At 40.6% G+C, this 25,236-nt stretch overlaps 1 protein-coding gene across 9 annotated transcripts; it reads right to left on the minus strand.

The window, feature by feature from the left end:
• Positions 1 to 956: 956 nt before the first annotated feature.
• Positions 957 to 25,234, minus strand: nfya (nuclear transcription factor Y subunit alpha). 9 transcript variants are annotated; one of them, XM_062978455.1, is made up of 10 exons: positions 25,097 to 25,234; positions 14,495 to 14,612; positions 13,897 to 13,977; positions 11,900 to 12,046; positions 9,276 to 9,407; positions 8,814 to 8,919; positions 7,784 to 7,950; positions 7,236 to 7,409; positions 6,173 to 6,262; positions 957 to 3,807 (listed from the first exon to the last, which is right to left on the minus strand). In XM_062978455.1, the coding sequence occupies exons 2-10, from the start codon at positions 14,567 to 14,569 to the stop codon at positions 3,754 to 3,756; spliced, it is 1,026 nt and encodes a 341-aa protein (XP_062834525.1). In that variant the 5' UTR covers positions 14,570 to 14,612; positions 25,097 to 25,234; the 3' UTR covers positions 957 to 3,753. The 9 variants fall into 9 exon arrangements, with proteins under 9 accessions (XP_062834525.1, XP_008107948.2, XP_016848793.2 ...); XM_008109741.3 differs by having other exon boundaries at positions 13,894 to 13,977; XM_016993304.2 differs by having other exon boundaries at positions 13,897 to 13,980.
• Between the last annotated feature and the right edge of the window lie 2 nt (positions 25,235 to 25,236).

The raw sequence follows: 25,236 nt of genomic DNA on the forward strand, positions 1-25,236 counted from the left end.
AGTTTTGCCATGCAATCACATTAGTAAAGCATGCCTGAACTCTTGGTACAACGGAAGACTTTTCCCATTTTTGTACGTTGTATAATGGAATGATGCAGAATCCAAACAGTTCACATTTGACCATTTGGGAACTACTAAGATCCCAGCAGGTGTGATATATGGAAACATCCAGTATGCATCCCATCGGTTTTACATGGGTGGCTTACTGTACTTCCTTAAAATGTTTAGAAATTCTCCATATGATGCCCTCCCAGACCATTCTCTGCCACCAAGCAATTCAAACCAGGATATACAGTTCCATGAAAGTTCTGCCTGAATTTGGTGCTCAATCAAGTTGAGAAAACTGCTTCCAATTTAGAATTAAGCCAAATTACACAGTCCAACAAAAAACATTCTTGGTTTTTAGGCGTTTCTATGGTTATTTCAGGTGCTGATTCAGAAAATTGCATTGGATAGACCACATCAGCTTTAGTTTCTTAGGTCTAACATTTGAGGCACCAAAAGGTGTTAGCAGTGTTATCTTTGAAACCACTTTAAACGTCCAATTGTCATTCTGTCTAACACATCAGCTTTGCAAGCAAGAGGATGCTTGAGTCAATGATTATTAAAGATATGGCAAAAATGCACCATTTAGGCAAGAATGTACTGCTTATTTGGAACAAGATACAGAGGTATTGTGGCATAATAAAAAACATTTCAGGCCAACTTAATGTTCTATGTAGCCACTTGAAGCTACAAAACTGAAAGTTACTCAGTTTGATTCACAGAGATTAATATGTGTAGCCTTCATTATGCAACTATAAGGGGATGATGGCTTTATTTGATACAGAGTAGTAGTGCCTCTCACATTTACAACTGTTTGAAAGAGCTGTCTTTGTTCTTTAAGTGTTTTACAGTTAAATGAAAGTTTTGCATATCTAAATAGACCAGAAGTATGTTTAGACTAGATCTCAACATATTTTACAAACATTTTATTGGCTGGATAGTGTACACAGTACTTACAGTTGTATCTATTGAAGACAAAATACACTTCAAAATGCAGCATAAAAAATTATAAACTTTTGAACTATGTACAAAGTTTTCCTTACAGTTTCACAAATATCACTGCCCCCAGCCCAATAAGTTTTACATGCAAAATATTTCAAAAAAAAAAAAAAGTTTAGTATCACTTGGAGATTGCTACTTTACCCCATTAAATATCAAACTGCTTTAAATGGGTTTAATATTCTAGTGCTTTTTAGGTCAATAGAAGATTTGGTATGTTTCTCAAACTCGCCACAGGTCTGTCCTCTATTATATCATTGTCTGAATATTTACTTCTAATTCATTTTTATCCAGGAACTGATCTTTTTATCACATTTTGCAGTTTGAGACTCTTAATATTAACAAATATTTCTAAAAAGGTTTGACCTACACACATGAAGTCTAAACCATTGGTATTATTGATCCTATTCAGTCATTTTACACCATTACAGGAAAATCTAACTACAGGACTTCTCTAGAGACCAAAAATTAAATAGATGTCAGCATTATCTACATATAGGTATCACAAAAAACAATTTTATTCAATTTTTAATATGGGGAATAATAGTGATGACTAAGTCTTTCAGCTGTAAATGTCTTATGATATTACACACACCAAGAATTAGGGAACACTGATTCTCTCAATATCCCTGCTTGCAGTTATAAAACTAACAGCTGAAAAGGGGAACCATGTAAGAACATCTTGAATCCAGACTATGCAGTGCCCCCCCCCCCTCACTGTGCACGTTGCTATTTCAGTAAGTACCAAAGATTTAAATATTTACAGCAATTCTGAAAAGCAACCCCTCCCCGAAACAGTCACTGAAACCCTAGGTTGGATACTTATTGTAAACTCCAGTGAGGAGAAATGCTGTAAGATACTCAACCAGTCAGATGATGAATGCCACAAGGGCAATCAAAGGCAACTGGGATGCTGAAAATGCTAGAGTGAATTGAAAGAGTAGCAGAGATTTTGTTTTAATTAGAAATTACATGTCTATGATGTTAAATGGAATAATACTTCATTCACTTCCAGCTTAAGTGACAGCACTGGCACTCTACATGACCATATTTAAAACTCTTCTCTGCAGACTGGCTTTCATCAAATTCATTCCATTGGTCTCCTGTGGGAAATCAGCACTGATCTAAACTTTTCATTTACTAACACCAATCATTTTGTCTCTCAAGTCCTCTCTAGAACTGCTGTCCGTTTTGAGTAATAAAACTGAATCTTGTGAAGGTGATCTCCTCCAAGCCATGGCACAGTCACAACAAGAATTAGTTCATTTTTTCACTGGACAGAACTATGGCCAAGCAGTGATTTCTCTTAGGAACATAAAGGTCCCTCTTTAAAACGAAATGGTCAACATCCAGGCATCACTTCTGCCTTGCTACTACTTTCATCATCTTTCAAGTGATAAGCTTGAATAAATAATGGTATAACACAGTGGCAGCTGAATTGTACTGTATGACGTAAACAAGGGTGCAACAGATAAAAAGCAGAAATGTGAGACGTGCCAGAATGAATCTGCGTTCTAACTTTTGGAGTTATCAAATGAGACTGCAAAACAACCCAACAAACAAAAAGCAAACCTCCTCCTCCTCTGCATAGAGAGTAATCATCCAGTTAGAAAAACTATTTGGGGCAGACACACAAAAGGGAAAGGACAGAGTGTCTTTCACACCAGAAATGACAGCTACAGAACTGTTAAGTGCTCAATTTACAAATATAATTAAATATCAACGCTGAAAAGACAGCTGACATTAATTCTCCAGTACACAGCTGTCTGAGCTACAGTGGGATGTAATATTTGTTTGGTTTGGGCAATTATGTGGGTGTTACAGCTTGAGTAATCCTCACCTAATCCTCCAACCCTCAAGAAGACAACTGCGCCAAGGACAGTTCCACTTTACCTATCTGCAAATAATCACAACCTGCATTCACTTGCTTATGGGAAGAGCAAGCCAGAGGGTTCCAAGACGAGTACCATCACCCACTGGTGCATTAATACACACATTACGAACTCCAACACCAGCCTATTCTCCCCACCAATGACCCACCCTGGGTCACCATATAGCTATCCTTTAGAACGTGAGTGCATTACTTTAGGTCATATTCTCCCCAGTCCTTTTGAGATAAGAGATTTCACTGTATTCAGGTGTATATCTGGAGACAAGTACTGGGTAGTACTTCCTCAAAACATGTTCAGTGATTTCAGTTTTATCTGTATAGATGCTTCTGCAGTGGGAAGTTGTGCTGTCAAAAGATTTTACTATTGAGGCTGGAGGGTTCAGCTGAGAGCAAAAAGGTTATAATAAAAAAACCTCAAAATACCACCAGCTCTGGCTGCTTCAAACATCAATGTTCACTGTGGGGTTGAAGAATCATGGCTACCAAATGATGTAAGATAGCCAGTTATTGCTGAGACAGTGGTATCTTCAAGCTGGGCCAAGGTTACAGATGTTAAAAGGTGTGTTTAAGCAGACTTCTCAGCTCTCTGATGTGACCTGGTTGGATGGAGAACCAATGTTCACAGTGGTTTCTGTTGGCTGAGGCCACTGACATTAAAAACCTAAAAATGAATCACTCACTGAGTGTAATATTTGTTCTGAAAAAGAACAGGCTGAGCAGATGGCAATTTTTCCCATTTAGAAATCTGTCCAGTAGGTAAAATAGGGAACAGTCGCAGAGACAAAAGCTATTTGTCCAGATGTTATCCTAACTGGCTGTTAGGATACTCTGATCATCTGTGTCATGGCTTCTTCATTTGCCTGGCTGGGATCCTGTGTGGGGCAAGAGGAAGGTTTTGTTATCCACATACTTCATTCAGCAACTAAATACAAACAGTCTAAATGTTGAGTGCAAGAGGGCAGGACAGGACTTTGCCCTAGTTTTCTCTTCTAAAGCCCAAGGACTGCTACCCATATTCCCTTACAACTCAGCTATGAACCAAGTAGCAGGGAACAGACAGCCACTCCCCCACCATTAATAATGGTGGAGTAACAACAAATATCATATTTACTTGAATATAATGCATCATCGATTGTAATGTGCACTTCAATTTTAAAGATATGCATTGCAAGAAAAGAAAGGAAAAAAATAAAAAGACTTGTTCTGCTGCCCGCCTTGGAATGGCTGACAGACAAGGTGATGCTGGAAAGGTAGCAGCTTCCCACGTAAGGCCTCATTCAGGAGGCCGTCAAAACCAAAGGGGAGGTTTTGAAGGCCTCATGAATGAGGCCAGTTGGTAAGCTGTGCCCCTCTATTAGGCTGAGGCTGGTAAGTTTGCCAGCCTTGGCCTGATGGAGGGGTTCAGATGGGTTTATATGTGTGATTTCAATACACAATGGAATCTAATGTGGACTTCACTTTTGGCAACCTAATTTAGCCAAAAAAAGGTTAGCATTAGATTTAAGTAAATGTGGTATTATCTTTCTCCCCCCCAATGATCTCTATCCCTAGCGCTCTTCCTAGTCCAGCAAACAGTGATTTGACATTTAGGAAGCTGGAAAAGCTCTCCCTGCTGAGTTGAAGCATGTTTTCCCCTTCAGGTAGAATCTTTGAAATGAAGGACAGGAACAAGTACATTGGCAGGATCCATCTTTCAATTGGCTCCCTCATCTGGGAACAAAGGGAAAGGATACATCAACATCCCCTGCTATGAGAGAAAAAGGTGTCTGCACTCAGAGTGGCTACACATGTGTGCAGTCCACAAACTAGTGCACTGGGGGCAAAAAAGGCTCCTCATTATCACACTGTGACAGGAAAACTCGGTAGGAAATAATATACAGATAAATGCAAAGTCTTCTATGCTTACAGGCATTCTATAATTAATTATCATAACATAAAGTAACACTTTTATCAAGTATTGTGTGAAAAACATTGGGAAGAAGGGTGGAAAACCTGTGCTACTTTTTATAGTTCAGGTTTCTCACCCTTTTGCAGACAAATCCTTAAGGGCAGCTCCACCAGCACTTACCTATGCAATGGATTGGAGATGTAAAGTACACAGCTTCTACTCTGAATTGTTACAATCATTAGTCTACTAAATACCAGAACGGTGTCTTATACTTTAAAGCCATTACAGAAACCAAATATAATCAGATACTTCACTTTGGAAGAAAAAATGGAATGCGAAGATACAGAATGGGGGACACCTGGCTCGACAGAAGTACGTGTGAAAAAGGCCTTGGAGTCCTCATGGACAACAAGTTAAACATGAGCCAACAATGTGATGCGGCAGCTAAAAAAGCCAACGGGATTTTGGCCTGCATAAATAGTAATATAGTGTCTAGATCCAGGAAAGTCATGCTACCCCTCTATTCTGTCTTGGTCAGACCACACCTGGAATCACACTGTCTAATTCTGGGCACTGCAATTGAAGGGAGATGTTGACAAGCTGGAAAGTGTTCAGAGGAGGGCGACTAAAATGATCAAGAGTCTGGAGAACAAGCCCTATGAGAAGCGGCTTAAAGAGCTAGGCATGTATAGCCTGCAGAAGAGAAGGCTGAGAGGAGACATGATAAGGGCCATGTATAAATATGTGAGGAAAAGTCATAGGGAGGAAGTAGCAAGCTTGTTTGCTGCTTGCCTGGAGACTAGGACATGGAACAATGGCTTCAAACTTCAGGAAAGGAGATTCCACCTGAACATTAGGTAGAACTTCCTCACTGTGAGAGCTGTTCGGCACTGGAACTCTCTGCCGCGGAGTGTGGTGGAGGCTCCTTCTTTGGAGGCTTTTAAGCAGAGGCTGGATGGCCATCTGTCAGGGATGCTTTGACTGTGATTTTCCTGCTTCTTAGCAGGGGGTTGGACTGGATGGCCCATGAGGTCTCTTCCAACTCTATGACTCTAGATTACCAATTTTGCAATTTGGGTTTAATGCTATCATTACTAGTCAGGAATTGTACAGTTTTGTTGCTCACAGAAGTATATTAGTCCAACTATTACCATAAGACTGACTGGGGTTGAACAGGGTTCAAGGAGAGCGGAGAGTGTATACCAGTTCCTGATAAAGTAACATACACCAGCAATGGAAGGTTAGCAATGTGAATGACAGGTGGTTTCCCATCTAGTGAGAAAGAGAGACCACATGCATATAAACACTAGCTAAAACACGGAAAAACAAATGAGGAATATTTTACTTACCATATCTTTTTCTTTTGGTGAAAAGAAGCGTCCACCTTCTCCCCGCTTCCTTGCCATGGCATGCCTGTGCCGAGACTCATGCAGATATTTCTGGAGACAAGACCATCAAATTGTAAAAAAATAAAATAAATTCTTTAATGCTAGCAAATATACAACTCCAGTTATGAAGATCTCCAAAGCTTCACAAAATTGAAGCAAACTCTTTAGAGAACCAAAAATTCCAAGTCCCCCACCATTGCTTGTAAAGGGCCATACCAAACCTACTTAACTAGTGTCTCCTATTAAGACTGAGTTGTTTTAAAACAGGTTTGCAGCAGTCTGTGTCATCTTCAATTATTTTTATATTTACATGGTACCTTTTCTTTCTTAAAAAGACCCAAAGCAGCTAAGCAACTCACAGGTGATTAATCAGTTACTTCTAGTCAGATATGACACCTGTCTGTTTTTTAATCAAAACCAGTCAAATCTGAGAAAAGTATCCAAAATTATCTTAGTGCCTTGACACTTGCCTATCCTTTATGAAAATGATTCTGCCCTTGTTTCTAAAGATTTGTCACACTGAAGATCCAGTCATTCTGAAATCAATGAAGATTCTCCTTCATCATTTCCAGGAAAACTTTTCACCATCAAAACTACATTGTATTTCAAAACTCAGGCAATCACTCCATTTCTTCCAGAAAATGCCAGCTAAGGCTTTCCTGATCAATCCTTATTTTTACGGCTTACTAAAGTCCAAGTTTGACTCATCTCAGACTATACAAATAAACTACTACTACTACTACTACTACTACTACTAATTATTATTATTATAATATTATTATTATTATTATTATTATTATTATAGAAGGCTTCCATTGCCTGAGTGAGCCACTTTACAATTTGACTATAATGTGCTCTTGAGTCCAGCATTGCACATCATGCCTGTTATAACTTAAGTGGAAGAAAAGTCCAGAGATGAATTGGAAGAAGTTCTGCTTTAAGGGGAATACAAAACAGCTGCAATGGAGCATCAGAAAGAGCCACTATATTCTGCACCTTGGGGATGTTAAAATTATGACCTCACCCTCCTCTCTTTAGGAATCTTCCCTTCTGCTTCCAGCTTGGCTCTTGCTTGCCTCCTCTTTAGAATCCGGTGGTACTGCTTTGCATTCACATACAACGGCTCCTCTTCAAGCATTTCTGCTCCAGGTAAAGGTATCCTCTGAATTGCCGGCACTGATCCAGCACCTGGGACCATCTGCATCAAAACAGGGAAGCACACTGATTAGATTAATGCACTACTCATTACAAACCACATTCAAGAACTGTGAATAGAATAAGAGTTAGATCCCCAGAAATCAGAACTTGAAAGTCTTTGGAAAAACATTTTGAACTAGGGATTTCTTCCAGTCTTGAAATAAGATACAAAAGCATCACAGTTCAAGCATTTGTTAAGCTAGTTCAATTGAACTGGAAATATACACTCAACAAGTCAAACACCAAGTACAACAACCATACATAAGGCTAGTTATTTATAAGCAAAGCAAGAGGTTCCCAAGCAGAACAAGGAATAATTTGTTCTTTTAACTAAACCCAGCAGGAGAAGGGATATTAGAAAAACATAATACGTACCATGACCATCCCGCCAGAATTGACCACATTTCCAGCGACAGGCAGTGTCACGGTTACGGTGCCTTGTCCACTGCTGGTCGTGTTGGTGTTGGCGCCAGTCTGGACTATTTGTGCTCCAGCCAAACTGGCTGCTGGGATGGTGATCATGCCTGTAACAGGGACTGTAACTTTAACAAATGAAAACAAAACAAAACAAAAGAACATACACAAAAGATGAAGGGAACAAAATTAGTCCCACTTCAGATTTTTCCATTCTGCCCTGAAAAATATCTGCAGATTTATTTACTTTTTCAGGAGATTGTAGCAGAGATAATGAGCAAATTCACCCACAATTATATTACACCTGAATATCAGTTCCTCAGGAGCAAAACCAAAAGTGCCATTATATTTTTAATAGTTGCCTTAGGAGTAAGAAAAAGTACTTTTTGTTACTAAGAGTTCAGTTCTAGCATGCATTACTGCAGACAACACAACCCAAAAGACACATACAACTGTTTAGTCAAACAAATTAAAAACAAACCGCATACAACAATAAACTAAAACTGTGGCTAAGATCACCTACACTCCATCTTGCATCTTTCATTTGTACACTATAACCACAAAGCACGCTCTTGTTACATCCTTATACTCTCCGCATTTAGGACTTTCACGATTTAATTTTAATTTTTTTTGCTGAAACTTGGGAACACCTAACTTTCATGAAAATACATACTGAGTATTTCAGGAAACTAGCACTTTTGGGTTTCATGTCAGAAATCATGCAAGGGACACATCATATGCCCATTCTTTGCTACCAAATCATATACTCCTTAGTCCTGACACAAAGTCCTCAACTGCCATATAAATTCCCTGATTACCTACAGAGTACCACAGTAGCAACTACAAACAGGATTAATACTGTTCACCACTAAATTTAACCGTGTCACCTTTCTGTCTAAAACTAAAACGCAAGTAATTACCATGTTGCTCTGTCAATGGCAAGCATTATTTTAGAAAATGCCACAAGAGATTGTGGCATGGAAATCCATACCTTGTTGGAGGATTGTTCCATCAGCATTCACTGGTTGATAGACAATTGTCTGGCCCTCTGCTGTCTGGGCTACCTGTTGTCCTTGAACTGCAATTTGTGGTTGGGTCTGCAAGTGCAAATATACCATTAGATGAAATACTAAATAACATAAACCTGTAATATGGCTTCCCAATTTCCCAATGGTTGAGATCCCTTATCAGCCTAATTTCAGATATATTCTTGGGAACCACATTCTAGTGCTGGGAAGAGCCAAAGGTAAAAGAGGGTCTACAAATAATGTCACTTGAGTTTTGAACCCTTATAATGGAGGGAAATCTGTAGAAAAGCTGGGAAGTCGCCTCATGATGGTGCCATGGGGAAGAGGTCATGACTATCTGAGGAATCCAGAGGATCCGACTAAGAATCCAAGGTTTCTGTCCCCACAGTATCTCTACAAATCTCCTTCCTTCATTCAATGCTTACCTGTGTCTGCCCAGCAGTAACTGCAGTCTGTGGCTGCTGAATGATGATCTGCTGGGTTTGGCCCTGCTGACCTTGAACCTGCACAGCCTGACCTCCCTGAATTTGAATTTGACCAGGTTGGACCAACTGAATCTGTGGAAGAATAAATAAAGGATGGGGGAAATGTTGTAAGCTGCCCTGAGTCCCCTCGAGTGAGAAGGGCGGGGTAGAAATGTTGTAAATAAATAAATGGGACAGTCAGATACAATCCATCTGAATCTAATATTGGCACTGCTGATATATGTATTATTTGAGATCAAAACTATCTTTCAAGACAGAGACCAAAGCCAGCTTCTCTAATAATTGGTAAAAGTTAAGCTAATGCCAAAGGGAGCCTTGACCATGTTACTATACATCCCACCACCTAATCCACTGTTTGCAACAGGAACATTGTAAAGCAAATATGGCAAAAGGAATTACAATGTTGCCACATTTCAGGTATATAAAGCAAGAGCTCTTACTCTAAGCTCTAACAAGCATGCAGTCAATGCACAAGACATCATATCTCTTGGAAGTGGAGGTGGGAACAGAGAGAGAAAGGTAGAATTACTAGGCTTGATCGATCCACGAAAAATTTGATTCTAAACTCGTTGCAAAAGTAGAGGGGGGCAGTGTTTCGTTTTTGAAGGTATTTCCGAATTTTGCCCCCAAAAAATTTCAAAATTAACAAAAATTCGTTATTTTCTAAATTAATTCGTTAATGGCGGACGCGCATGCGCAATTCCCAAAAACAGCACAGAGGGAGAGGACTTTACAGGACTCTCCCACCCTCATTTTTTGAGTGATCTTCTTCAAACTTGGTACAGTGGTAGAACACATTTAACACTGATAGCTCACCAAAATTTGGAACGTTTCCCTTTTCATAGCTTTTATAATAAACCATTTTTTAATAATTGCAGAAATCTGTTCCTGGTTTGAAAGTCTTATTTCCTGTTAAATTGGGTTGTCTTTACTGTGAAAGTCATTGTTCTACTTCAGAAACTTTGTTTTTGTGGCTGAAACTTTGTTAAATTGGTGTGTGTGTGATATATACTGTGTATATATATATATAGTCCCTGCATATGTGTGTGTGTGTGTGTGTGTGTATAGGTAAAGGTAAAGGTATCCCTTGACGTTAAGTTCAGTCATGTCTGACTCTGGGGGTTGGTGCTCATCTCCATTTCTAAGCCCAAGAGCCAGTGTTGTCCATAGACACCTCCAAGGTCATGTGGCCGGCATGACTACATGGAGTGCCATTACCTTCCCGCCAGAGCGGTACCTATTGATCTACTCACATTGGCATGTTTTCAAGCTGCTAGGTTGGCAGAAGCTGGAGCTAACAGCGGGCACTCACTCTGCTCCCGGGATTTGAACCTGGGACCTTTCGGTCTGCAAGTTCAGCAGCTCAGTGCTTTAACACACTTCGCCATCGGGGCTCATGTATATATAATATACATACACATACACACAATGTGGAGAATATGTGGAAAGGTAGATAGATAGATAAGTTGGGAGCCACAGCGAAGGCACCTTCCTGGGAGCAAGGTCTAATAATAATAATAATAATAATAATAATAATAATAATAATAATAATAAATCCCTTACAATATCCAAGATGGGTACCATTATTGGCAGAGAAAGCCAAGCTGTAGGAGTTGAAATCCAATCATTTATCCTCCCTATAGAATCAATTTTATATGCATTTTTAGCTACAGAAAAGCTAAAATCAGGACAGTAAAAGAACAACACCCAGAAAATGGGAATTCCAGACAGGAAACAATCAGGGCCAGCTAATACCTCCCAACAAAGGATTCCCCCAGGTAGGAAGCAGCCAGGCTTTGAAGCTGCAAGGCTATTCAATGCTAATCAAGGTGACCAATTGCAACATTCACACTTGCCTCCCACAGACAAGAGTTCTTTCTCCCACCCTGGACCTTCCACAGATATATAAACCCCACTTGCCTAGCTTCGCACAGACGTCAAAACCTCACTGCCGGGCCCCTCTCTGTCTCTCTCGGTCTCGGCTCCATCCGCCGCCTTCCCGCCTCAGAGAGACACCAGGCCTGAGCTGAGGCGAGGGCGGCCATTTCCCCCCTCCGTCTTCCTCCTCCTCCTCGGCCTCCTTCCCCCTCGCCCCCTCCCATTGGCTGAGCCCGTGACGCCCCTTTTGCTGAGGGGCAAAAGGAAAGGGCCTGAATGGTTTGGGTGATTTGCAAAAGCTTTTTTTTCCTAACGAAGAAAACGACGACATAACGAAAAACGGCCTCTCGCGATTCGAAACCGCGATATCCAGACGTGTGGACAACCAATGCTTCAAAATTGCTTCAAAACAAACGAAAATAACGAATTAATAACGGTTAACGGGGAAAACGAATTATTTGAGCAAGCCTAAGAATTACTGTAGCATAGTCTGTAGAAGCAGATGCCTCTTTTCCTTATAAAGAGCTGAAAAACCAGAGCAACTTGATTAGCTTACTGAAATAATAGAAAGAACCCATAAAAACACTGCTAGGTCAAATAAAAGTTTATTTTACTTCTTTTCTTCCAAGAGAAGTCACTGCTCCTTTATGCAAAACTTGAGGACCATGAGACCTGGATATACTGACCTGCTGAAGTCCTTGTGATCCTGAAACTGGGACTTGCATAATAGTCTGACCTTGACTCCCAGGTACAGCCTGTACCATAATTGGCTGCCCAGTTGATGTGATGAGCTGGCCTCCACTCACTTGTACCATCAGTGGCTGACCCTGTACCTAAAAGATGGGAGGAAAAAGAACAATGAAACAAAAGTCCAACATGCCACCTAAACCAGGAATTGCATGCTACTCATTCGGATATTGTGTAAAAAGGCCATAATCCAGCCGCAACATTATTTCATGCAACACTGTAGGCTCAGACTTCCAACATTGATGGCTTTACAATTCTTCCTTCTCAGAATTTTTTCATTTATTCTTCTGCATTTCAGTCTAACAAAAAGTGTCATGTCCAAGGAAAAATTATCTATCACAAAATGTGCATATTGACGGTAAATAAATACAATCAAAAGTCCTGGAGAGAAGTCAAGATGTCCATTCAATTTTTATATTTTGTTAATTTCTCAAATTCTGTGAACACCTGAAAGTTCTATGGCATATAAGTTTTGACAAGCCACAGCTTGCTTCATTACTTTCAGCAGCAACTCCAAATTCCTTGTAAATACTTAAGTTCTCAACCATGTTGGCTAGGAAAAGTGAGGTAGAGATTTATAAAACAAAGCAGAATACAACATTGTAACATCCGCCTTTGAGACGGGAAAGACAGCAGGAGAAAAAGGCCTGTGGTATATTTACTTCAAGTAGCTCTCAGGGGCATGAAGTGAAGAAAAAAATGTCACAATCCTATTGTCAGACTATCTCTCTGATTTGTCAACTCATTAATCCTAGTAAAAGAGAGGGTTGGGAGACAGTGTCCAAATGTAGTAAGAAGAAATTTCTTGCTTTGACCTGAATATAAATGCACAACGCTCTAATTTGTCTTTCATGTTCATTAAATGAACATACTTTATTTTCCTCAACTGCCAAAATGAATCAGGAAGCCACAGTGATATACTTTTTAAATGATTCTGACAGAAGAGGTGGCAACCAAGTAGGCACTTGTCAGGACACTGCCCAATGTGTACTGTGATGCATTTAAAAATGTCATTGTGGAAAAGAGGTTGCTAGGATTCATAGCCCACCGGTCTTATGCAAGTCCCTACATGTTTATGAATGTGGACTAATTCATGAGGAGCTGAAATTCATTTAGGAAATAAATGAACAGTTGGAGCAAAAGACAGACAGTTAAAATACATTTGATGAAATATGTATGTTGGAGAAATCAAGTACAGTTTTTCAAGGTTCTTAGACAAAATAGATGAATTTCATAATAAAAAATCCAAGCTACATCAACTCCGTGCAAGCAAGCAGTTTTAATCGCTCTATAACTTAGAATACTACTGAATTTTAATTTAAATAATGTAGTAAACAAAAAAGCAAGCCAAACCATAAAACGCCACAGAAAAGCTTCTTGTAGGTATGAAGTGATGAAGATTAACAATGTACTTCATAACACTTATTGTTTACAAAAGACAACAAACAATAAAAAAAATGCCTTTGACAGTCTAGAAATATATCATCAAGCAAGATTATCTTTGCAACATTATTATTTCACAAAAATTGGGGTTTGAAATATCCTCAATAGATTTCATTTTTTTAAACCTTACAGACAACTTACTTTTCATAGATTGTCTTTTTTAAAGAGAAGTTATATTAAAGGTTGCAAGTCTACAGTTCTCGTCCCTGCCCCACAATTTCTTATCTCCATATTCACAATGGGAGAGGCTTGCTAGTACCCGGTTTGCCACATGCATTTTAACTAGAAGACTGGCTCTTAACTCTTTTGTTAATGTTACTGTTATCCATCTACAGTTAGCACAAGCCATAGCTGTTACGAAGCATTAAAACTGCCACTATTTTTTATCTTCCTATTTCAAGCCCCAGTGCAAACACAGCATTGGATGTGGGATGATGGGGAGGGGTAGATTCATGCAGTGCTCACACAAATACAACAGATAGGTCACCACTACCTGGAGGGTCTGGACTTGCTGGCCTGAGGCAGATGCCACCTGAGCCTCAGTCTGCAACTGGACAGCAGTGACACCGCCCTGCTGCTGGGAACAGGAACAGGAAGCACTTGAAACTTTGTAGTAGGAAAAGAATAGCTCAAGACAAGAAACCTTTAGCCTGGGGTGATGCTGTGCTCCAGAAGAAGGGAGAAATTGGCCCACTCTTAATATGTACCCTCCAGTGTTTGGTATGAATAATATTCACAGCTATAGACAGAAAGTGACGATGTTGCCTCAATACTAAGCATGAAAGCTTCTGAATAAGAAATCTTAGATTTTGGGAGGAACACATCAGATCTAACGAGATGATAGGAGGTTCTGCATTCTAAATAATAACTCTGACTCTCCCATAATCATATGATGCAAAATTCAATACAATCTCCATATTGTGGTCTTCAGACTTTGCTCAAAACACACCTAATCTTATCTACATCAATCTGGGGTGCCAACCCATACACTGCTACATTATATTCCATGGTATGGCCTAGATCTAAGGTATACTGCTCATTGGTAAGATATGATTGTTACCATATTTTAACTAAACAAAACCATTCCACACCTGTTGCTGAATCTGTCCAGCTTGCACAACTATCTGTTCTGTTGAGCTGTTGCTGTTTGCTGTGTACTGCTCCATGGTTTTCTAAAGCCAATCTTCTCTTCAATCCTCAACTGAAAACCTAAAAGAAAAAGAAAGATTAGTTCCACAAAGGATCAAGACAAAAACTATTTTATTACAAAAGAAACAAAATTAATCCTTGAAATGAGGGTATCTTAACAAATTAATTTTCCCTGTCAAAGACTGAATCGTTGAAAAGTTATTCAAAACCATATCAATTTTCTGCCAATCTTGTGCTCAGACAATACAATTACATACAGGCTAGCCATGTCCCTTATCCGGAACTTACCGGGAGGGCATTTGCACAACTAAAACTGGTGCGCTAACTGCGATTGTACCTCAAGAAGTCTGACTTGACCACAGTGGTCCACGCCATAGTTACCTCAAGGTTGGATTATTGTAATGCACTCTACGTGGGGCTGCCCTTGAAGACGGCCCGGAAATTGCAGTTAGTACAAAGGTCGGAGCAACTTACAGGGAGCGGTCAACCCCCGTTTAAGCAGCTCCACTGGCTGCCGATAATGTTCCGGTGCAGGTTGTTAGCTATAAAGCCCTAAACGGTTTGGGAGTTGCCTATCTTCGTGCTTGCGTCTTCCCCTATGAACCTGCATGATCTCTAAGACCCTCTGGGGAGGCCATCCTCTCGCTTCCACCTTCTTCCCAAGTACGACTGATGGGGATGAGAGAGAGGGCCTTCTCAGCCGTGGCCCTCTAGCTCTGGAACTCCCTCCCCAGGAGATTAGGCTGGCACCTTCCCTGTCCGCCTTCCAAAAAGAATTAAAGACCTGGATGTTCCGTCGTGCGTTTGAATAGACAGTCGATTAGATTACCACCCCAAATGGAATTAATAATCTATTAATCCTGCACTTTATTACGGTCCTTATTTCTGTCACATGATTATGCACTTTAGTTATTAACCTATTCTGTATTGCTGCATTCGGTCTACTCACCCATGAAGAAAACAGAAATTGCGTCTGGTTGCTGGTTGATGTCATTATCTATTGTGATAATATTGTTGTTTTATACTATTTTATGCTATGAATTGTTTTTATGCAATTTTTATTATAACTGTTTTGTTATAATATCAGCCCCATGTCAGCCACGCCAAGTCCCCTTGGGGAGATGGTGGCAGGATATAAAAATAAAGTAGTTGTTATTATTATTATAACTCTGAAATTCTAAAGAATCCAATATTGTACAAATGAACAGCTGAGATATTGACAACTTTGCTTTATGATGGCTCAATGTAAACTTTATTTCATGTAAAACACTATTAAAAGTATTGTGTATAAAATTACCTACAGGTTATGTGCATATTAATGTATTGGGTCCCACCAGCAAGGTTTCTCATTATGTACATATATACATATCAGGTGTCCCAAAATAATAATAATTAATAACAATAACAATAGTAATAACAACAACAAAATCCAAAACTCTTTTGGCCCCAAGAATTTCAAATAAAGGATACTCAACATGTGCTGGCTTACATCAGCTTGGAGATTACCCAGGCATAAACGTATTGTATATACGTACATTTCATTTGAAGTTCTAATGAAACATTTTGCGTTTTCCATGACATGCAAATATTGCTTCTTCCACCTTAACCCAATTACAGTGAGCTCTCACTTTACTGGAATGCATGGGGATTGGTAGATGCCTGATAAATGTAGTTTCTGGTTGAGTTACTATTAAAAATAGGCTGAATGAATACTACGGTATATCCCATATCCTAAGGTAAAGGTAAAGTTTTTGCCCTGACATTAAATCTAGCTGTGTCCAACTCTGGGGATTGGTGCTCATTTCCATTTCCAAGCTGGAGAGCTGGCATTTTCCATAGATGCTTCCAAGGTCATGTGCTGGCATGACTGCATGGAGTGCCGTTACCTTCCCAGCAGAGCGGTACCTATTGATCTACTCACATTTGCTTATTTCTGAACTGCTAGGTTGGCATAAGCTGGGGCTAACAGCATGTGCTCACCCTGCTTCCCTGGATTCGAACCGCCGACCTTTCGGTCAGCAAGTTCAGCAGCTCAGCGGTTTAACCCATTGCACCACCAGGGGGCTCCATATCCTACCAGACCATAAGCTCTAGATTGACTTGATATGGATACTAAAATACAGTAACCAAAATCAAATTAAGACATATAATGGCAAACCAAAGTTAGTGTAACAATTTAAATGTTTTACTGTATTATAAAAACAGCTTTTTAATTTAAATATTATTTCATCGATTTTGGCCGGTTGCTTGAGAGTTCCAGTTAACTGAGAGTCTACACCAGGCATGGGCAAACTTGGGCCCTCCAGGTGTTTTTGGACTTCAACTCCCACAATTCCTAACAGCTTAAGCGGCTGAGGGGCAAAAGGAAGGGGCCTGAGGCTGTTAGGGATTGTGGGAGTTGAAGTTCAAAACACCTGGAGGGCCCAAGTTTGCTCATGCCTGGTCTACACTATCTTCTTTCAGAGTTCCCATGGTTTGCCAAAGAAAACAAAAGATCTTCCACTGGAGTCCTTGGTCAATACCAATAATAAAGAACTACTGCATAGCACAGGGAGTCTGACTAGGGGCTCTGGCCTGCCAGCTTTACAAAGGTGCATTTCTGCGTCCCAAATGCAGGGAATCCATTTGCGGCGACAGCGGCAGGCAAAGAAAGCGCGAAGGAGCGCTTGAGCCCGCCCCCTCTCCCCAGCAGGGCCGGGGAGCGCGCCCGCCGATCCAATTTGTTATCTCGCGAGCTCTGCTTCCCCGTTACGATATTTGCCTGCGTTTTGAGGCTGCCCGCGAGATTTTTCAAACTTCGGGGTGTAAAGGAGATTGAGCCTCACGAGAAGGCGCCTTTTTGCAAGATCTGAAACGTCATGAATAGGGATATTATACAAGCGTCTCCCCGCCGCCGCCCAAAACAGAAAAATGGACTTAGAAGGTTTTTGTGAGTTACACGGTCGGTCTTAGTACTCCAAATTGAGTAACAGAAAATACTGGATCACACAGGGAGGCATACAGACATACACTGCAAATAAAACAGGCTGCGTGTTGTCTATAAAGTTTTAATAGCCGGAATCACTGGGTTGCTGTGAGTTTTCCGGGCTGTATGGCCATGTTCCAGAAGCATTCTCTCCCGACATTTCACCCACATCTATGGCAGGCAACCTCAGAGGTTGTGACAAGGTATATTGGAAACTAGGCAAGAGAGGTTTATATATCTGTGATATGTTCAGGGTGGGAGAAGGAACTCTTTGTCTGAAGTACAGTAGAGTCTCTTATCCAACATTCTGGATTATCCAACGCATTTTTGTAGTCAATGTTTTCAATACATCGTGATATTTTGGTGCTAAATTCATAAATACAGTAATTACTACATAGATTACTGCGTATTGAACTACTTTTTCTGTCAAATTTGTTGTTAAACATGATGTTTTGGTGCTTAATTTGTATAATGATTACCTAATTTGATGTTTAATAGCCTTTTCCTTAATGCCTCCTTATTATCCAACATATTCACTTATCCAACATTCTGCCAGCCCGTTTATGTTGGATAAGTGAGACTCTACTGTAAATGTGAATGTTGCAATTGATCACCTTGATTGGGCATGTTTAGCCTGCAGAAGAGAAGACTGAGGGGAGACATGATAGCCATGTATAAATATGTGAGGGGAAGTCATAGGGAGGAGGGAGCAAGCTTGTTTTCTGCTGCCCTGGAGACTAGGATGTAGAACAATGGCTTCAAACTACAATGGCTTCAAACTACAGGAAAGGAGATTCCACCTGAACATCAGGAAGAACTTCCTTACTGTGAGGGCTGTTCGGCACTGGAACTCTCCCCGGGACTGTGGTGGAGGCTCCTTCCTTGGAGGCTTTTAAGCAGAGGCTGGATGGCCATCTGTTGGGGGTGCTTTGAATGCGATTTCCTGCTTTTTGGCAGGGGGTTGGACTGGATGGCCCATGAGGTCTCTTCCAACTCTATGATTCTATGATTAGCATTGAATAGCCTTGCAGCTTCAAAGCTTGGCTGCTTCCTGTCTGGGGGAATCCTTTGTTGGGAGATGATTAGCTGACCCTGATTATTTCTTGTATGGAATTCCCCTGTTTTTGACCATATCGGGAAGTTGATGAAGAAACACAACCTACAAATTATCTACAAGACCCACTAAGAAAAGCCAACAAATGCAACATTCAGCAAAGGACAAGAGGGATCTTCTCACCTCTGCAGGAGTCTACCGTATACCATGCAGCTGTGGACAAGTCTATATAGGGACTACCAAACACAGCGCCCAAACACGAATCAAGGAACATGAAAGGCACTGCAGGCTTTCCAATAGACCCCTCTATCTCTGAGGATGCCTGCCATAGATGTGGGTGAAACGTCAGGAGAGAATGCTTCTGGAACATGGTCATACAGCCTAGAAAACTCACAACAACCCAGTGATTCCAGCCATGAAAGCCTTTGACAACACATTAAGCAATCTTTCCTATGTAAAAGCAATATCTCAGGGGTGCATCTTGACGGTTTAATACTTTAATTGCTACGGCTCAATATTATAGGATCATGGGAGTTGTAGGTTTACACTGTCTTTCGACTTCCCTGCCAAGAGAGTTCTGGTGCCTCACCAAACTACAACTCTCTTGATTCCACAGCATCAAGCCATGCAAAGTTGTGTAAAGCTGCATGAATTCTATAACGTAGAATCACCCAAAGAATTGTATCTACTAATTGTATCAAACCACTAAATCATAAATGTTAAAATGGGTACGGAAACAGCAACTTGAGGGCATGAAACAAAATAGATCCCCCCTCCCGCAAATGGTGAGCTAACAAAATAAAGAATTTAAGAGTGCCATTGTCCACAGGAAAGGCTATAAATAGCGAGACACATCTATCTGCATCATCATTCTTCTCATCTCCACTCACGCTAAACAATTACAGTTCTCATCATCATTCCACTTTATTTTCCATGGCTCCATCATATGGGCCCCTGACTTTGTAGCTTGGTTATGCACTGGAGTATGCTGGATGACATTTCTAGAGGCCTCCCCCCAAGCCGCACATTCCAGGATTCCATAGTGCAGAACCATAAAGTGGAACAATAGTGCTGCAATTCGATAGTGTGAATGGGCCCCTGATGTGCCCCTAAATCTGCCTTGCCAAAACACCTCCTCATGAGGTTGTTGCTCCTTCCAACTGTTTTCCACTTTTTCAAAAAAATAAATGTTAGTCTGAATTTGGACATACTGTACTTTAAAGTGACATTTTTGACATTAAAGTGGTAGACAACTGGAGCTATTTTTTGGAGCCAACTGGCCTCCACTACAATGAAGGAAGGAAGAAATGGGGATGGGAAAAAACAATACGCAGTGAACTGTTGGAGGGGAAAGGAGTGGAGTTCTTTAAAAAGGAAAAAGCACCCAATACCAAAAGGTAAAATCACATTAAGAAAACCATCCTAACCCTGATTACTTAATTTGTTTTCATGACCTCCATCACCAACCTGAAACTAGTTATCTGAACTATAGTTATTGTTCTTTTCCGCACAAATAATTACATCTTTTATAATTTTGGCAATGTACGCTGCCAAATTATTAATAAATAATATTACACTTCTGTTTCTAATGTTTTGTGAACTGAGGGTAATTCTTTTGGTATCTTATTGAAGATATTGTTGGAAACAACGAACTTCTACAAGCCTTCTATACTAGTTATTTGTTATGTATATAATTGTGACTGCGTAATATATTGTATGTATATACTGATACGCAGTTTCCCCTTAACTCTATGTTGTTTGAGGTTGTGGGTGGGACTGCAGACCGTGTGATCAGACCTGGGACTATTCACCGAGACAGCATTTTAGAAGTCAGTACATTACAATTAGAAGTCAATCAGTACATTATGCAATTGTCAGTGTTAGTGTAAAGTCGGTGTCAATATGCGGCAGTGTATAGTCAGTCTTTATTGAATCACTGTTCAGTAATTTATCAGACCAGTGGTTCTCGACCAGGGATCCCCAGATGTTTTTGGCCTACAACTCCCAGAAATCCCAGTCAGTTTACTAGCTGTTAGGATTTCTGGGAGTTGAAAGCCAAAAACACCTGGGTGACCCAGGTTGAGAACCACTGTATTAGACTGAAGAGAGTTAGTCTGTATGCAGTAAAGAGACTGAAACAGAATGCTTTAGAGAACTTACTGTTTAAACCCCCAATCAATAAGAAATGTACCTGTATGCTGAATACATGAGGTTTGTAAGTAAATCAACTATATTCTTTTAACTAAGACTATCTATTTTTGGTCTCTTGAGAGCATGATTTAAAAGTAATATATTTTATGGGAGAGTAGGGTTTTTTTGCAACTGAAATAACACTTCTGAAAATCTGCTATATAATTTGTGCATTGGCATATCTTTGTTCCTAACAGTTCAGAGAGATAACTAGGTATATCAGTCTAACAACTGAGAAACTAAGATCCTCATATCTTTTGGAAAGGCATGACCTTTTAAATATAACCTCTGGAAAACCAGGAATCTCCATAGCCTTTTGGAAGCGTGACCCTTTTGGAGATTAATGGGCATTCAACCTTTTTGGAATAATCATAACCTTTTGCAAAGTATGATCTTCCCAAGAAGAGTTAAATACTCATTTGAGTGAATCTTCTCCTTAGTGGTAAATATCCACTAGTATTCATGCAAGGCAAATTAGGCTTATATCCCATGCTGATACTGCATGAGGATATTGCAGTGCTACCTAGATACAACAAAAAAGCTGATAGTGGTGATTTGGGAGAGCCATTTAAAAATAATTCAAATTTTGGATAATCCTGCATTATAAGCAAAATCTATGTGTTTGAGAAAAACATCATGGCACAGGACCAGAAGTACTCTGAATAGGGTCAGATGGGGTACTCTGGCTTCAGATGTAAACAGAGAGATGGGGTAGTTGCTTCATCGCTTTGAAATTCCCTCCCATCTGAGAAATGCACAGAAATGAACATCCTTGAAAGGTATTTGAGTGAATTTATTTTGGACATGTTTAAACTGAAAAGAAGGAAATTTTAGCATGCAAAAGCATGATCTGAAATGTTTAAGAACTTTTTGAAAACTTGAATTACTTTACATTATCTGTCTGCATTTTTTGCATAAAAAGCTTGTCTTCCACTATTTCCTTGATAGCAAATGAAGACATTAATCTTGCTAAGTAATACAGTAGAGTTGCTTATCCAACATAAATGGGCTGGCAGAATGTTGGATAAGTGAAAATGTTGGATAATACGGAGGGATTCAGGAAAAGCCTATTAAATGTCAAATTACATTATGATTTTACAGATTAAGCACAAAAACATCATGTTTTATAACAAATTGACAGAAAAAGCAGTTCAATACATGGTAACGCAATGTATTGAAAACATTGACTACAAAAACATTGACTACTAAAAGGCAGATTGCGTTGGATAATACAGAACATTGGATAAGCAAAAGTTTAATAAATGAGACTCTACTGTATTCGTCTTCAATGCAAAAAAAGTCAAACAGAAAAACATGCAAACTTTTTACTGCTGAACTACATGCACATGCACTCTACAACTACCTTTCAAAAAACAGTACTTCTTCTAAATAAGTGTCATAAAATCACAGTTCAAAGTAAAAATAGAAATCTTTTGTTGAAAATGTAATACCCATATTTACCTGAGTATGTGCCATTGAATGTAATGCACACCTGAATTTTGCCTGTCCCTTATGGCTAGCCTAAGAGAAACCCAAGGATCCATAGCTTTGCCTTTCCATCCCAATGTATCAGCGTGAAGCCTCTGGTTGTACAATGGGTTAAACAGTTGTGCCGGCAGGACTGCTGACTGACAGATCGGCAGTTCGATCCAGGAAGAACGGGTAAGCTCCCTCTGTCAGCTCCCCATTTATTTATTTATTTATTTATTCTTAGCTCCCCAAGTGGGGGCATGAGAGAAACCCCCCACAAGGATGGTAGAACATCAAACATATGGGGGGCTCCTGGCAATATCCTTGCAGACGGCCAATTCTCTCACAGCAGAAGCGACTTACAGTTTCTAAAGTCGCTCCTGACACGAAAAAAGTGTGACACTAATGTCGACTTTCCTTTCACAGCAACCTATGGGAGCTAGTCAAAAAAATAGCAATCAAAAACATCAAGGCCCTCTGCATTCTGCCCTTTGCACTGTAGGACTTTGGATAAGGTAGTTCCCCTCCATCCCAAACAGTGATCTGCATTTCTACATGTTTGGGTTTGTAGAACAACATAACGCCACTGACAGCAGAACATCCTCCAGTAGAGGCAAGTTACAGCATAAATTGTGAACAAGCAGCAACAAGATCAGAATGGTATGTTAGTTGGCTGAGGAATATATTTTCATGAAGTATTCATATTACTTCACAAGGGAAGGAGAAAATAAAGATGTTTATTTAGAGAAAACATCTGGCACAATTAACACATCCAAGCAAATATCAAATGTATCAAATTGCACTTTGTTTTGAGCCAGCTTAAAGTCAAGAGTAAACATGAGACTTTTGTATCACGGCTTCACATTCCTCTTTCTTTACACTGCAAACCTATCAATTTAATAGGGTAAGTGAATGACAGTTGCATATTGTAACAGAATCACTTACATTTAAAGCTACTCTTGTCATTTCTAAATTTTAAACTGTACATTATATTTCACACAGATATTGAATGACATTGATTTTCTCTATCATATACCTACAAGATAACCGCAGGACCATAGAATCAGATGTTAGAAATGATAAACCACCATTCTTCCAGTTTGTAGTTCAGGTAGATGACGGATCACACTATTAATGGCATTTAAAGATAAATGTTTAAGACCAATGAAATCACATGTATTTTATTTTTGCTCCGAGGACATGAAGAGCAACTTCAGAGAATTCACAAGTTCGCTACACTTATAGTCAACAGAAAAATTAAGAATGATTTTAAAACCTGTTGATAGAAAGCCATCCTTCTCAGGCTATGAGAAATACTATAGGTGTACACAATGCATGCTACTTCTGTGAGGTGTGAATCAATGGTCATAGGAACCCAGTGCTGGAGATCTACATAGAGTGCATTTATTTATTTGCCATATTTATATCCCATCCTTCTCACCCGGAAAGGGACTCAGAACAGTGCACAAAAAGGCACAATTCAATGCCATTCAACACATATCCAGCAAATGTACACTGTTGAATTAAAGCAGTTTGATACCACTTTAACTGTCATGGCTCAAAGCTATGGAATCATAGGAGTTGTAGTTTTAGGAGATCTTCAACCTGGTCTGCTAAAGAGTGCTGGTATCTCACCAAATTATAAATCCCCAAGTTACACTTTACTGAGATACGGCAATTACAGTGGTGTCAAATTGCATAAATTCTACAGTGTGGATGCACCCACGGGTGCTATGGACACCAGTCATCAGTAATACGGAAAGAAAAAATTATTTTGGCACACTAAATCCAACATAAAGTGGGAAAATTGCAACTGTATCCAAAGGCTGGGGATCCCATTTAGCCATTCCACCCAAGGAGATCCTAGAGCAGTGGTTCTCAACCTGTGGGTCTCCAGATGTTTTGGCCTTCAACTCCCAGAACTAACAGCTGGGAAACTGGCTGGGATTTCTGGGCGTTGTAGGTCAAAACACCTGGGGACCCATAGATTGAGAACCACTGTCTTAGAGGTCATCAGAGGGTGCTTCTAATGCTATGGTTCTCAACCTGGGGGTTCCCAGATGTTTTTGGCCTACAAACCCCAGAAATCCCAGCCAGTTTACCAGCTTAGTTCTGAGAGTTGAAGGCCAAAACATCTGGAGACCCACAGGTTGAGAACGACTGTTCTAATGTACTTCAACTGCCATGGCTCAATGCTATAGAATCAGAGGAGCTGTAGTTTACAGGGTATTTACCTTTCTCTGCCAAACCCCAGGATTCTATAGTATTGAACCGTGGCAGTTAAAGTGGTGTCAAGCTGTATTAATTCTACAGTGGAGATGCATCCTTTGTCTGCCCCAGTTCTTCCCAAGGCACAGATTCCTAAACTCTAGTTCTCGCACCACAGGGCAATTCTGGTCCCACCTGGACCGCGACTGTAAGGCAGTTTTCTACCACCTAAATGGCCCTGCACTAACTAGTGTAGACCACCATTTAATTACAAAGGCGATGATTTTGGGCGGGAGGCTGGCAGGCAGGACGCTGAGGCTGGTGGTGTTCGGTTACAGTCCAGGGTCTCAGCTTGCCAATAGGCGAGCTTGGGGCGGCGAAGGGCCCCAGTTGCAGCCTTCAAGGAGAGGCCTCGGGGCCCTTCTCCTGATGCGACCCCACACGGGCCTTCCAGAGGCCCCAGGCCCTCAGCCCGCGAGGCCGGCCTCCCCGGGCCCTTCACGCCAGCAGCCCGCGGGCCCCAGCCACTCGCCGCCTGAGCCATTGCTGCTCGCCCAGCCCTAGCCCGCGCGCGGCCTCCTGACTGGCCACTTGGCCCCGCCAATCCCGGCTCTGGGGCCGGCGCTCGGGGGCTCCATATTGGCTGCTCGCACTCACCGTGCCTTGCTCCCCCGGTTCGGGTCCCGCTCTGATTGGCTCCGCCGCCGGTCCCCGAAACCCAATCAGCGCCTCCACTCAGCCGCCGCGCAAAATGGCGCCCAACCCCTCGACGCCCAACAAAAAGAAAAAAGGCCTCT

The sequence above is a fragment of the Anolis carolinensis genome, chromosome 4 (assembly GCF_035594765.1).
Source record: "Anolis carolinensis isolate JA03-04 chromosome 4, rAnoCar3.1.pri, whole genome shotgun sequence".
Taxonomy (NCBI): domain Eukaryota; kingdom Metazoa; phylum Chordata; class Lepidosauria; order Squamata; family Dactyloidae; genus Anolis; species Anolis carolinensis.

Bases quoted from the DNA above. Each gene is read 5' to 3' on its own strand.
- nfya (XM_016993303.2), bottom strand. From the start codon at position 14,569: ATGGAGCAGTACACAGCAAACAGCAACAGCTCAACAGAACAGATAGTT. The intron at 9,408-11,899 runs GTCAGTATATCC...ATTCTTCCACAG, and splicing joins GATCACAAGGACTTCAGCAG to ATTCAGTTGGTCCAACCTGG. The intron at 6,263-7,235 runs GTGAGGTCATAA...TCTTGTCTCCAG, and splicing joins AGATTCCTAAAGAGAGGAGG to AAATATCTGCATGAGTCTCG.